Source organism: Stenella coeruleoalba, assembly GCF_951394435.1.
Source record: "Stenella coeruleoalba genome assembly, chromosome: 21".
In the NCBI taxonomy this organism is placed as follows: Eukaryota; Metazoa; Chordata; class Mammalia; order Artiodactyla; family Delphinidae; genus Stenella; species Stenella coeruleoalba.
In genome coordinates, this window is record NC_137167.1 from 11,254,695 (window position 1) to 11,270,229 (window position 15,535).

General features: G+C 38.6%; 1 protein-coding gene across 4 annotated transcripts in view; it reads right to left on the reverse strand.

Annotated features, from left to right (window-relative positions):
• Nucleotides 1–15,535, reverse strand: part of NRG1 (neuregulin 1) — a gene marked incomplete at its 3' end in the record, with an annotated part of 1,011,332 nt that overhangs the window by 149,801 nt on the left and 845,996 nt on the right. For all 4 annotated transcript variants that reach the window (XM_079909270.1, XM_079909274.1, XM_079909273.1 and 1 more), the window contains exons 2-3: nucleotides 14,585–14,762; nucleotides 6,035–6,156 (exon numbers count right to left, since the gene is read on the reverse strand). In XM_079909270.1, the coding sequence (XP_079765396.1) occupies nucleotides 6,035–6,156; nucleotides 14,585–14,762 (300 nt within the window). The remainder of the gene's footprint in view (nucleotides 1–6,034; nucleotides 6,157–14,584; nucleotides 14,763–15,535) is intronic.

Genomic DNA, 15,535 nt, shown 5'->3' on the forward strand with positions numbered 1-15,535 from the left:
CCTGTCAGCCCAAGTCAATGGTAAATACACATTTAAGAAGAGATGGTTTATCACCTTGATACCAAAACCAGACAAAGATGTCACAAAAAAAGAAAACTACAGGCCAATATCATTAATGAACATAGATGCAAAAATCATCAACAAAATACTAGCAAACAGAATCCAACAGCACATTACAAGGATCATACAGCATGATCAAGTGGGGTTTATCCCAGGAATGCAAGGATTCTTCAATATACGCAAATCAATCAATGTGATACACCATATTAACAAACTGAAGGAGAAAAACCATATGATCATCTCAACAGAGGCAGAAAAAGCTTTCGACAAAATTCAACACCAATTTATGATAAAAACCCTCCAGAGGGAACTTACCTCAACATAATAAAAGCCATATATGACAAACCGACAGCCAACATCATTCTCAATGGTGAAAAACTGAAACCATTTCCACTAAGATCAGGAACAAGACAAGGTTGCGCACTCTCACCACTCTTATTCAACATAGTTTTGAAAGTTTTAACCACAGCAATCAGAGAAGAAAAAGAAATAAAAGGAATGCATATTGGAAAAGAAGTAAAACTGTCACTGTTTGCAGATGACATGATAATATACATAGAGAATCCTAAAGATGCTACCAGAAAACTGCTAGAGCTAATCAATGAATTTGGTAAAGTAGCAGGATACTAAACTAATGCACAGAAATCTCTTGCATTCCTATACACTAATAATGAAATATCTGAAAGAGAAATTAAGGAAACACTCCCATTTACCATTGCAACAAAAAGAATAAAATACCTAGGGATAAACCTACCTAAGGAGATAAAAAACCTGTATGCAGAAAACTAAAAGATACTGATGAAAAAAATTAAAGATGATACAAACAGATGGAGAGATATACCATGTTCTTGGACTCGAAGAACTGATATTGTGAAAATGACTCTACTACCCAAAGCAAGCTACAGATTCAGTGCAATCCCTATCAAACTACCAATGGCATTTTTCGCAGAACTAGAACAAAAAATTTCACAATTTGTCTGGAAACACAAAAGACCCCAAATAGCCAAAGCAATCTTGAGAAAGAAAAACAGAGAGCTGGAGGAACCAGGATCCCTGACTTCAAACTATAGTACAAAGCTACAGTAATCAAGACAGTCAGCTATATACATATAGCTGACTCACTTTGTTATATAGCAGAAATATAGATCAATGGAACAGGATAGAAAGCCCAGAGATAAACCCATGCACATATGGTCACCTTATCTTTGATAAAGGAGGCAAGAATATACAATGGAGAAAAGACAGCCTCTTCAATAAGTGGTGCTGGGAAAACTGGACAGCTACATGGAAAAGAATGAAATTAGAATACTCCCTAACACCATACACAAAAATAAACTCAAAATGGATTAAAGACCTAAATGTAAGGCCAGACACTATAAAAATCTTAGAGGAAAATATAGGGAGAACACTCTATGACATAAATCACAGCCAGATCCTTTTTGACCCACCTCCTAGAGGAATGGAAATAAAAACAAAAATAACCAAATGGGACCTAATGAAACTTCAAAGCTTTTGCACAGCAGAGGAAACCATAAACAAGACCAAAAGACAACCCTCAGAATGGGAGAAAGTATTTGCAAATGAAGCAACTGACAAAGGATTAATCTCCAAAATATACAAGCAGCTCATGCAGCTCAATATCACAAAAACAAACAACCCAACCCCAAAATGGGCAGAAGACCTTAACAGACATCTCTCCAAAGAAGATATACAGATTGCCAACAAACACATGAAAGGATGCTCAACATCACTAATCATTAGAGAAATTCAAATCAAAACAACGAGGTTATCACCTCACACTGGTCAGAATGGCCATCATCAAAAAATCTACAAACAATAAATGCTGGAGAGGGTGTGGAGAAAAGGAAACCCTCTTGCACTGTTGGTGGGAATGTAAATTGATACAGCCACTATGGAGAACAGTATGGAGGTTCCTTAAAAAACTAAAAATAGAACTACCATACGACCCAGCAATCCCACTACTGGGCATATACCCTGAGAAAACCATAATTCAAAAAGAGTCATGCACCACATTGTTCACTGCAGCACTGTTTACAATAGCCAGGACATGGAAGCAAACTAAGTGTCCATCAACAGATGAATGGATCAAGAAGATGTGGCACATATATACAAGGGAATATTACTCAGCCATAAAAAGAAATGAAACTGAGTTATTTGTAGTGAGGTAGATGGACCTAAAGTCTGTCATACAGAGTGAAGTAAGTCAGAAAGAGAAAAACAAATACCGTAAGCTAACACATATATATGGAATCTAAAAAAAAAAAAAAAAGTGGTTCTGAAGAACCTAGGGGCAGGACAGGAATAAAGATACAGACGTAGAGAATGGACTTGAGGACACGGGGAGGGGGAAGGGTAAGCTGGGATGAAGTGAGAGAGTGGCATGGATATATATACACTACCAAATGTAAAACAGGTAGCTAGTGGGAAGCAGCCGCATAGCACAGGGAGACCAGCTCGGTGCTTTGTGACCACCTAGAGGGGTGGGATAGGGAGGGTGGGAGGGAGATGCAAAAGGGAGGGGATATGGGATGTATGTATACGTATAGCTGACTCACTTTGTTATATAGCAGAAACTAACACAACATTGTAAAGCAATTTTACCCCAATAAAGATGTTTGGAAAAAAAAGAAAAGAAAAGAAGAGATAGTTTGGCCGTGTGGCAGTTTATAACCAGAGTACCTCTTCCCAGAATCTTGAGGGACAGGGATGTGACAACATGAAGGTAGTGAATTTGAGTCCCCAAGAGCTCAGGACCTGAGCTGAGACTTCTTGGATAACCAGTCTTGATCTGAATATAGCAAACTCACAGATGACAGTAGGAGGTGAACATCAGAATGGCTCCACATTTTCCTCTGGTGGCACCAGAACTAAGCCCCTCAGGTGTGGGAAGAAAAGAGAGTCTCCCAATGTACAGAATGCACTGGCCTTGTCTATCCTGGTGCCTGATGAGTACAGGCTCTGATGAGCTTCACATCTGACCCACTTCCTCTGAAAAGAGAGGGCGTTTCTAGGCAGCCACGTTTCTGGCTTCGCTATCCTGGGTGAGCCCACGGTGGGCACCTGAGTAGAATACACTAATGATTTGTAAGCTCTCTGGATCTTTTGATGTGGTCTGGCATAGTCAGCTCCGCCAGTCAGATTCTTGCTATGGGGAATTTGATTTAGGAACTGAGGAAACAATCACACAGTAGGAGTCAAAACTGGAAGGATGCCTTCAAAGGAGGCATGAAGAAGAATATGGCCAATTGGAATCATAAGCAGGTCAAAGTTTGGAATTATAAAGAAGCATATTTGACGGGCTTCCCTGGTGGCGCAGTGGTTGAGAGTCCACCTGCTGATGCAGGGGATGCGGGTTCGTGCCCCGGTCCGGGAAGATCCCACATGCCGCAGAGCGGCTGGGCCCGTGAGCCATGGCCACTGAGCCTGCACGTCCGGAGCCTGTGCTCCGCAACGGGAGAGGCCACAACAGTGAGAGGCCCACATACCGCAAAAAAAAAAAAAAAAAAAGAAGCATATTTGAAAGCAGGAGAGGTTAGAAAATCTAAGAAACAGAAGATTCAAGAACATATCTGAGGCACATGAAGGAGAGACTTGAGAGAAAAGCCATAAATTCCTGGTGTTTAAACTCATAGATACCCCCTGGGTACCATTTTCTCCTCGAGGTCCAGTTATAATGGAGTTCTAGTTCTTCCCAACGGAATCCCCCTCTCTTGATGCCTCACACCCGTTTTTCAGTTTTTGTTCTTCACAAACCAAGGAATCTACCTTAAACGTTCACAAACAGAGTCTGGTATAGAGTAAACTGTACTGGACCGGGAATTAAATAATTTAAGACACATCCTAAGTCTCCATTTCTTTTTAAATACAATGAGAGGGTTGGATAAGGATGAACTAGTCCTAACATTCTAAGTAGAAAATAAAAACCACCACCTTATAGTGTAATTGACATTCTTTGTTCTCCTCCTTCAGATGTTTTCAATAAGCCAATAGGAACCCAGTCCTTAAAGAATTTTAGTTGGTTGTTTAAGAATGACTTCCTTACAATACTCCGTGAACTTCTTTTTATTCTTGTCAGGTAAAAAAGAACACCCCTACCTTCATTTCTCTACACTTTATAATGGGTCAATACTACATTCAAATTCAAGACCAATTCTTGAATGAATTAATATGGAACAGTAAGTTGGATGTCGCTCCTATGAAAGAAATGTGAAAAGCCATATTATCAAAACTTCTGCATCCCGAAATTAATTTTAAAATTCTATTAATTCTATTAATTAATTATTTAATTCTATTTTCCTGGGACTTTACAGTATGCATAACTACACAAATCTAATCGTGTCCAAATCATAATTCAATAGCCTTTACCACGAGGACACAGATTGAACCAAACAAGCAACTGACAAACTGAGAACAAGCTATTAAACACGGTATAATAGAAAGAAAAGAATAAGCCACTGAAATTTTAAATTTGTGTTTCAAGTTGCATCCCATAAAATTCCAAGTGGGGAAAAATAACGCGAGCCAAACTCTACTGCTTAACCTGTGCTGATTAAAAAATAAAGCGATGTTATGTTTACTCTTATAAATTTTAAATGGTAAATGATAAACACGACCCCTAACAATAGTAAGGGAATCCACTTTTCACTGTTGTCCTTTGTTCTCTGTGGAGGGAGGTATTTAAAGCGAGAGTAATGAAGTGTGATTACACTGCAATAGAGCAGTTCATTGGGAAGTCCACAGAGGACTTAGGAATTAACCTGGATTTTCCCAACCCTGTTCCATATTTGTATCTCACTCCATCCTCCTTATCCTGTTAAGTCAACTGATATAAACAACATCAATCTCCTAAGGAGTTAACCCCTGAAGTGACTTTTACTCTTCCCTTGCTGGCTTCGCAATTTTATCTTATCACTTTAAGAGATCAGGCCTTTGCAGTGGACATTCTTTCTCAGCACCTGCCTAGAAGCGGTGCAGTTACGCTTTGTTTTATAACAGATGACAGGGCTTGTGAAGGCAGCTGTTCAGTGCCATAACTCAAAACAGCACCAAAGGTTTTGAAGCAGCGTTTTATCGTTTCAAGAGATTTAGCTGCTCACTGCTAGCACATCATCAGCTTCTAGAGATGACTCCATCAAGTTGTGCAGTGTTAGGGGATCGGGAACAGAGAGCCACCAGCTGTGGAGCTTTGCCCTTCCTCAGATAACTCAGAGAGGTGGTCGGAAGACAGGGGCACCTTCTGCCTCCAAGTCATTCATTTGTTTAACAAACATCCCCTGACACTGCCCTCAGAGAAACAGAACCTGAAGCCTATACATAAAAAAGGCTTTGCCTCTAAGACTCTCTTAATTTCCGAATTAACAGGCCCAAAACAACCTGATAGGCCTAACTTTCTACTACCTAGAGCCAGATGTATATAAGAACATAAAAACTGCCAGGACTACGTCAAGATTGTATTCTGTTTACACACACGCACGCGCGCACACACACACACACACGCACACACACACACACAGAACATATATTCATACATAATACACATATGTATGTAAATATATACAATATACATATATTCTGTATATACATATGTATTCTGTACATAAATTACATGTATACACATATTCTGGTCTGATAGAGCAAAAAACTTACCTGCTCTCCCTGACTAACTTAAAGTGGAGGTATAATCTCTTTCTTTTAGCAAACCATCCTGTCTCTGCTATTCATGATGTTATTCAAATCCCTTTTAAAAAAATCTATGTATATTTCAGGTCTATTTCAGTCATGAGTAAAGAGCCTTATGGGGGACCCATAAGATAGTTGAAGTGCGTGGTTTTCCCTCCACGATTTTTGTTTGTTCACAATGAGATTTAACACACCGATGTATTACAAGTCTTACCACATACCTTGATGACTCCTCTCAGAGACTGAGAAATAGGACATAGTAGGTGTCTCTTACCGTTTGCATCCACAATGGTGATATTGGCAGAAGCACTGTCGTTTCCTAATTTGCTGATCACTTTGCACATATATTCTCCAGAATCAGCCAGTGATGCTTTGTTAATGCGAAGTTCTGACTTCCTGTGAGACCAGGACCAAAGCGGTTGTAAGTATATTTCACAGAAATACAATGACCATCAAAATAAAGCCCCTGGAGTTTCAGAGTTCTCATACTCCCCCTTCCCACTCTACACACACCATGTTAAAACACAACTGACTAGTACACAGATGTGTGATTTCACCAAAAGTGAGATACATCTCATTTATATTATACCCTGGACATAGTCTTAATTTTATCACCCAGCTCAGCAATTTAAATAAATTCTTTTCTCATTTTTCTTATTATTCCTTTCGCACCACCACTAACCACATTATGCCTCAGAATTTTTTTTCACCCAAATGATAAATTTCCTTTCCTCTCTGTATCTCAATGTCACCAGCCACTAGGGTTAAGGAAGATAAAAAAGTGTAAAGCCGTTTCTTATAAATCCGGTAAGCACAGATACTTAATGAAGGTTAGACTAGATTAAAATGCTCTGCACTCCTTTTCCCAGCAGAGTGACATCAGGAATTATGTTAATTTTGAATGCAGAGGATTTATCACTTCCAAAAGAAAGGGAATTTGTCATTCTTTAAGAAGATTCTCATTGCTGGGAGCACAGTACCACACAAATGGTTCTTAATATTGAAATAAATATTCATACAACAATACCACACACTTTTATAAAACTACATATTAAACCACTATTTGGCGCTCCTTCTAAGCATGGGCAGCACTGTGATTTGCACCTGTCTCTATGCTTTACTACTGCACATAGCCTATCATTTAAGCAGTCTCTGATTTAAAAACTCAGGCCTATTGGGATTGGCACAGCATTCATTAAAGCCTTTTGCTAGCTAGTGGGAACCTGCTGCATAGCGCAGGGAGCTCAGCTCTGTGCTCTGTGATGACCTAGATGTGTGGGATGAGCGGGGAGGGACGTCCAACAGGGAAGGGATATATGTACACACACAGGTGATTCACCTCGTTGTACAGCAGAAACTAACACGACATTGTAAAGCAATTGTACTCCAGTAAAACATTAAAAAAAAAAAGACAGTGTCCTTGTATACAGGAGCCTGGTACTGGCTGCCTGGGTTCTTGAGAGGAGGACATCAGGGAGAAAAGGCAGGAAGCAAAGACAGCAACTCAGAATTCTACGCAAACCTCCCGTAAACTACACCTTCCTCATTTTAAAGTGAATCTTCTGGTCTTCTTGTCAGATAATATTATTAATCAAATTGGATCAATTGTTCAAAATTTAATTTCTACTCTTCTCCAGTCTACTGAATTGAACCACCCCTACCTGCCTTCCATGTTGGTACTTTTGCTTATTACTTCTTTCTCCTAGAATGGGGGCCCCATATTTCTACCCATCGAGATATGAGCTGATCTTTAAGGACCACCTCTGAGCCAGTTCCTTCGTCAAGCCTTTCATGATCATGTACCTGGAGCTGCTCTCTTTTTTTTTTTTTTCTAAATTCTGCCAGCCTTGAGTACCTCCCTCATGAGAGTCTTCTTAAAGAAACATGGTAATCAGACTTACAGTTAACATTAATTTACAGTTAATCTTGGATAGTTCTTAAAATCAAAATTCTCCTAAAAGACCTGGGCAGTGTTTACTGGAATACTATTCCAAGGAATGTAAATAAATGTTATGCTTAAAAGAGAAAGAGAAAGAGAACAAGGGAAAAAAATGTAATTTTCTATGCTGAAGTAAGTGTTGCATTGAACAAACTTAGAGTTCGTTACAACCTACCTCTTAGTCATTTTATGCAAATAGTTACAGTGAATTTCTAAGGCATGACACGTGACTAAGGAATCCTTTCTGTAGAGACACCCTTGGGAATTCTATGACTGAGCATCAATGGGCCAAGACCAAGAATCAATTTAATCAAGCTAAGCATAACAAATACACTCAGGTTCAAAAATCAGCAGCAGAAATACAGGCTGGGAGGCATAAGCCTTGACAACAATATATACAGAAAAAAGGGACTTCAATTAGCTACACGTTTAACATTACTCCATTTGAAACAACTATTTAAAAAAGAAGAAGAAAGAAATGTATGCACTGTTTGGCCAAATTAATATTAAAAGAGCACGAGTCAAATTTTATAAAAGTCTCAATACACCGCTCACAGGCTGAATCACATCTAGAGTATTGCATTATGTTTCAAAGTGGCATTTGATAAAAAAATTATCAATAGCTAGAGGAGTTTAGAAGAGGGTGATCAGAATTGAATAGGGCCTAGAAATCTTATCACTAGAGAAGATGCTATTAAAGAACCAGAGGTTCCACTGGCAGGTAGCTATGAACAAGATATATTTAAATACATTTCATCGTTGTTATCTGAAAAAGGAAATTATTTGGTGAAGCTCTTAAAGGTAGAATTGTGTCTTACAGGAAAAAGAAGGTACATTTTGGATGATATATAAGGAAGAACCTTTTGAGCGCCCAAAATTGGACAGGGTGTCATGTGAAAGAGTTAGGTTTTCTCTTTGGAAAGATTCAAGTCTGGAGGGCCACCTGTCAAGCAATTCCTAACAAGAATATCTCTAGGCAGAGAAAGATTAAATTAGATCAGTGGTTTCAATCAGCTTTGAAAAAACAAACCCTGTTTTAAAATGAAAGCTTAAATGAGACATGCATATTTAAAAATATTATGAAGGGAGAAAGTGTTTATGTCAAAAAGGTTGGCAACCCTTTTTGCAGTTCAATGGAAACTCAAAATTCTCCAGGGACATGAAGGGCCCCTTTGAACTCTAATGACACGTTTAACTATGAGATTCTTCAATCCTTGGGTCTTAGAGCAGGAATGGGAAATAGTGAGAGAGTAGAAATAGACAAACCTTCTTAAAAATTATACACTGCAACAATTTGGGGCTTTAATAAGTATGGTTATAATAGTCTTATTTTACTGTCTTCAGTAGGCTACCATATCTTGCCTAAAAGAAGAAAGTTAACTTGGAAGAATTAATGAACTCCCTTCCAATCACAAAATTAACTTTTTGCTCTTTAATTGATGAGTTACCTGGGGATCTGGGAGGGGTGAATATTTTGGCGGATTTTCATTTCTAAAAGTTTTAAAACAGTTAATTCATGTAACATGTTTAAAAAGATGCTTGAAATAGAGTAAGCTCCAAATAAGTGTTGGCTATTATTATAATTACATTCTACATACCTGCAATTTTTAGATTTTTATAATAAGCATGCATTGGTTTGGAATAAGAAAAAATAAAACAATGTAACAATAAATTAATACAAACAGTTATAAATATTAATTTCTTTTTCTTTTTTTATATCAAAATGCAAACTGTGTTCTTCTAATGAGTGCTCACTGACAAGACAGATTCAAGGCTCCCATAGCTACTATCTCGTTTTTCTTACTTAACTTGATTCTTCCACCATGTTTTACAGGCTAAGGCAACTTAAATGCATATAGAACTGATCACCTCAGTTTATAAAATTCCATTCCTCTGATCTCTAAGGAATCATATGAACTTGCGTGTGTGTGTGTTCAACACAGCTTTCAGATACTGTTGAATTGCCTATGATGAGAAGGGTAAAGAAGAGAGAGAGGGATTTCACAGTGCAAACTAGAGAATGTCACTTGCCATCTGGTTCTACCAGAATGAAGTCACTTGCCACTGCAGCAACTGTGAAACTCTACAGAACCAGGCACTGCATAAAATGCCTCACATAAACGCTATGAAACAGGCACTGTGTATTCCCGTTTTATACCCAAAGAATTTGAGATTTTCCTACATATAAAGTTAAAATGACCTGTCAGAGCGGCTCAACTCATCAAAGAAGGGGATGTGTAGAAACCTTTTCTATTATAGAGTCAAAAAAACCTGAAACAATTGATAACAGGAGAAATAATTCCTTAAAAAATGTTGTTAACTTGACCAAATCAATTAGAATCGATTTTAAACAAAATTAAGATGTGTAAGAACAGGGAATTCTCTGGTGGTCCAGTGGTTAGGACTTTGTGCTTTCACTGCCGAGGGCCTGGGTTCGACCCCTGGTCAGGGAACTAAGATCCCACAAGACGTGTGGCACAGCCAAAAAAAAAAAATGTGAGAACAGAAACGAAGAGAAAGAGAAGAAACGAAGAGCTGGTACAAAATTAAGGGCATCCAAAAGTGTGCGCCAGACGCAAACAACAGGAAGTCAGACTTTAATGAGGCTGATGTAGAACAGGTATGCAAATGAGGCCAACTGGACAACCCCCAAATACGATCTGTCACACACCAAGCTCTTTAACCAGTTTTCTTGATCAAAATGGTCCACCAGGCAAAGGAAAGGAGAACAAGGGGACACTTAAGACCAGGGCAGTTTCCATTTCTTTTCATTGGTCCCACATATCGCTTAGCCAAATAAAATAAAATAAACAAAGGCTCGCAACTGTATGCAAAATCATAGGAAGAACATGTAGGAATGTCCTTTATTAGTAGGAGCAGGGCCCGAAGGTGGATAAGACTTCACAAAATAATAGCAATTCCCTATCGGTATAAAATCTTTTCATAACACTAAGGGATTAAGAGGAAATTCTGGCTGCTACGAAAAATCTGGATTGTAAAATGTGAAAAAGAAACGGAGGCGAAGGACTGGAAGAGGGTCAGTGTTTTACTTTAAACAAAGAGAATGCCAGGGAAATCCTAAACCTCACACTAAAATTCACCTCTGCTTGTGATCACAGTCTAAGATAAAGTTTATCCCTTCTTGGCCTGCTGGCTAAGGGCAAATGTAGTAAGATAAAGTTAAGTAAGCAAGAAACCACTGCAAACCACCGACATTTTGAACATCTTCGTAATGAAGAATTATGAGTAATGTAGATGAGGCTGACAAACAAGAATGTCTTTTATTGAAAACTTTACCCTAAGCCTGAACATGCCCCTTGCCTGAAGTCGTGATGTTACTGGATACTACAGCAAAATCACAAGTAGTTGTGAAAAGACAAAAGACATAGATTCAGATCAATTTCAAGTCCAAGTGTTACCATTCATTAACATTATATCTACAGGAAGAAACCTAATGGCCTTCACTCTTGGGATATTAACTTTTTAATGGGTATAATAACAATAGTATTCATTCTCTTATATTTCTAAGTTGAAATAATTGAGGATCTTGCAAATGTTAATTAAATTTAGATTCAGTTTGGTCCTTTAAAAAAAAGGTGACAGCACTAATTTTTTTTTTAAAGATACAACTTCAGAAATGACCGAATACCCAATTCTGAAACCCAATAAGCTGGTCCCTTATCAGTAGCTGCCCACTTTACACAAAGTATCTTATTTTTCAGAGGATCAAATATGCTCAATGCTTTGCCAAGAGTAATTGACAGTCACATTACTTGAATAAAAGTCTTTCTTGTTCCCACTTAATTCTTTCCAGCAAGGCTATTGTTTAAAAGAAGTGATTTCTGAATATCGGCCTTTCCGGGATAATGGGATTTTATTAATATGTAGACAGTGCTCTTAGCTGTCTGGGCCTATGAAGCCAATATGAAAATGCTTTTCTGAATAGCAATGACACTTTTATATGTCATCCAAGCCATACAGCCAATTAGCTCTTTACCTATACATGTTCTCTTTCAAAACCGAATTCATTCCAGGCAACTCACTTGTTCCCTTTTGTCCTCTTATTTACCCAACCTCATTAGCTTCTCTCCAGGCATCCTCACCTAGAATACCTGCAGCCTGCAGCTGCTCTGTTCTGTTCCTTCAGTCTAGATAATCCTCTCCTCCCTCTCTTCCTCCTCCCCTCTTTCTAGGAAGCCTCCACAGTCCTGGACTGGGTCCTCTCCCCGGCCCGTGTGAGCTTCTTTCTACAGCATTCCGTGATCATCACTATCGCTGAATTTACAACCGAGTATCACAACTGCTTACATTTCCCTCCCCTCTTGAGACCAAGCCTCTGAGAGCAGAGAGAACTTCTTCTTCATCTCTGTGGACCCAGCATCTACCCGGGGCCGACACGCAGCATCTGTCCAATAAAGGGCAAAATTCCCCATCCACTCCCCCACTGGCCCAACCCAACTGGCCTCTTTATTGCCCTATGAACAGAACCTGCTACTGACTGTGGTTTCTGCTCTCTCTATAACCACCCCACCCCACCGCACCCACCCACCTGGAGGGATTCTCTGTCTTCAGCAGAGTCAAATCTACCATCTCACAGTGACTCCTGAATCTCTTCGGGGCTCCCGCACTTCCCAACTCCCATGGTACTTAGCACCAGTAACCTACAATTCAGTGTTTAGTTTGATTGTCTGATATGAAGTGCTAGATAGTTCGTCTCCCTAATTCAATCTGGACTTACCATAAAGCAGGATTTACCTCAATATAACTAATCCATTTTTTAGATCACTATTTGTAAACAGATGGGCTGCTTAAAAATCTTGACGCTCCCCAGCCCTAGCAGGGTTTCAGCACTTGATCACTGGAACTCCTATGTTTTATATAAGGTTGAACTGGATAATCTCTCTACAATCTGACGACCCCCTGAGTGTAAAGATAACACCTAGGATTCTTCCGTTTCTCCACCTTCCTGGCATTTGTGGGCACTTACTTATCTTTGCTATTACATGACAGCCACATAGAAATGAATGAGACATGACCCTGCGTGTGCAGATAACTGAGTTTCTTACTAACTGGGCTATTTGATGAAAAACAAAACAGACACTGAAAGCTATCTAAAAGTATTTTTTGCTGCTGTGAAACTTCTCTAGAAGAATCATGCTTATTTTTTCAATTCGTTCACTCTATCTCCTCCCCTCCCCACATGGACACGTTATTAAATGTGTCTGCTTTCCATTTTTAAAGAAGGAATGAGGCATTAAGGAATCCAAGAAATAGATTTGTATTCCAGCTTAGTCACAGCTAGTTGGGTGACTCAAGGCAAGACAACACTTTTTTGACCCTTGACTGCTTAATCTGCAAAATTAGAGAGTCACATGTGCAGTAAACTGTCCTTACTACCTAGGGGAATGTTGTAAAAAACAAACAAATAAGAGTATGTATAAAAATACCCTGTCACTCTACAGCGTTACTTTTTGCATCTTTGAAGTGTCACCTGCTACAGAAAGTGATATTGCCTTCACGCTGTATTCTTCTTCCAAATCGAGAGATGGTACTGACACAATCAATAACAAGAATAAGCAGTGGGTCTTCCCTGGTGGCGCAGTGGTTGAGAGTCCGCCTGCTGATGCAGGGGACACGGGTTCATGCCCCGGTCCGGGAAGATCCCACATGCCGCGGAGCGGCTGGGCCCGTGAGCCATGGCCGCTGAGCCTGCGCATCCGGAGCCTGCGCTCCACGACGGGAGAGGCCACACAGTGAGAGGCCCGTGTATCGCAAAAAAAAAAAAAAAAAAAAAAGAAGCAGCAGTGTAGTTACTAAAACCATGGAAACTAGAACAACATCCCTAATTATGGTTATTACAGTCATTAAACACTAAGATTAAATTAAATTTCCATTATAATCACTTCATTTACTCTTGCACTTGCAAGAGTGTGTGGCTTTTTGGTAGATGTCCTATAAAATCAAAGTCCAGGCAGAGATTCTTTCATTGCTGCTTCTGTTATCATAGCTGGGCTTTCACTGGAATCCTCTGAAGTAGAGAAAATGTAATCTTGGAGCTTGGAGCCACTATGATACACGTCACATTGATTAAAGGACTGTTCACAAGCAAAAATCCAAGATTTTTAGCTCTTCCATCATTTCAAAATGTAGTTTGATATTAGAAGAAAAATTTCTTAAATAAGGACAAAAATAAAAATGAAGAGTGTAGGAATAATAAAAAAGCATCACTTTAGAGTAGGTATAGAACATACCTACCAAGATGCTATAGGGAATCACATGAAGCTTTTCCAAATATGGATCTCCTCAAGGAGGGCAGGAAAATTTAAGATTCTTGCTACCCAGGATTACTGGATGTTTTAATCTGCTCTAATGGTGATATAGTTGAATAGAATTGTCAGTTAAACATTCTTATTAGGTATTTTATGTACTAACCGTTTACCTGAAAATAGTTCAAAAGCGACTGATTACATTCTAAGTCTTTCCATAAATCTCGGTATTTACTGATCTTTATAACAAAGTCAGGATTTTGATTGTGCAAGGCACTGGTGCTCTAAATGGGATTTTAGGATCCCACCTATTACTTAGTATTACAACAGCTGCTATTAATACTACTTTCCCTCATCCCTTCTATTTCCACCCACACCCTACAGTTCTTTCCACATCTATCCTTTCCTTTCTTCGTCCAGAAGTTGTAAGAATCAGAAACTTTAAATTCTTTCCTATATAATGACACAATTTCTGGCCACCATATAATGAAAAATCTTTTCACTTATTATATATCGTGTTTTTTGATGGTGTACATATTTGCTAGGCTGTTTGTAATTTTTATATTTTATATCATTGTATTGCTAGGCATTGCCCCTGCTGTGATTGCATGATACTTACCCTGGCCTTTTTTGTATCTTGATGTTTTGTGGTTTGTTCTTTCGGTTTAATTCATTCCCATTCTTGAACCATCTGAATTTGAGAGAGGAGTATTCAGAACTGGTCTCGCACCGAAGCACGAGTTTTGAACCTGCTGCAGACTCCTGACTTTTCATCTCTTTCAATCGGGGAGGCAAGGCTAAAAAAGAAAAGAGAAGGAAAAAAAGTTCCGATCACCTGGTAATCTTTCCAAGAGAAACATTCTAATTTTGGTAAGCTTGATCAAGAAACCATTCCCAAAGCCTTTACTAATTGAGAGAGAAAAGAAAAAGGGGAGGGGGGGTGTCAACCAAAATGGATCTCAACTTAGAGGAGAATAAAATGCTCACATGAAATATATTCAGGGGGAAAAAGAAAAGAGAACTTAGGTAATGAAATTACTCTTTAAAACACACTCACAGATATAGAGAACAAACTAGTGGTTACCAGTGGGGAGAGGGAAGCAGAGAGGGGCAATATACGCATAGGGGATTAAAAGGTACAAACTACTATGTAGAAGATAAGCTACAAGAATATATTGTACAACACAGGGAATATAGCCAATATTTTATATTAACTATAAATGGAGTATAACCTTCAAAACTGTGAATCACTATATTGTACACCTGTAACATATAATATTGTACATCAACTCTACTCCAATAAAAAATCATTCTTTTAAAAATTCCCAAAATTTATACATACATATATTTTATATATATATATTTTTTCAAGATAGTAATTTCCTCAATCGTTACATTCTCTGATACCATTAAAAATCCTGAACACTGGTCATTTCAAAGAATCAAAATCCTATGCTAAAAAAGAATATGTGACTGGGCCATTATTTCTAAAGCACATTCATATCCCAGATGACAATTTATCTTCATCACAGTTCTGTGAATAGGTACAGCAGGTGTCATACCCATTTTT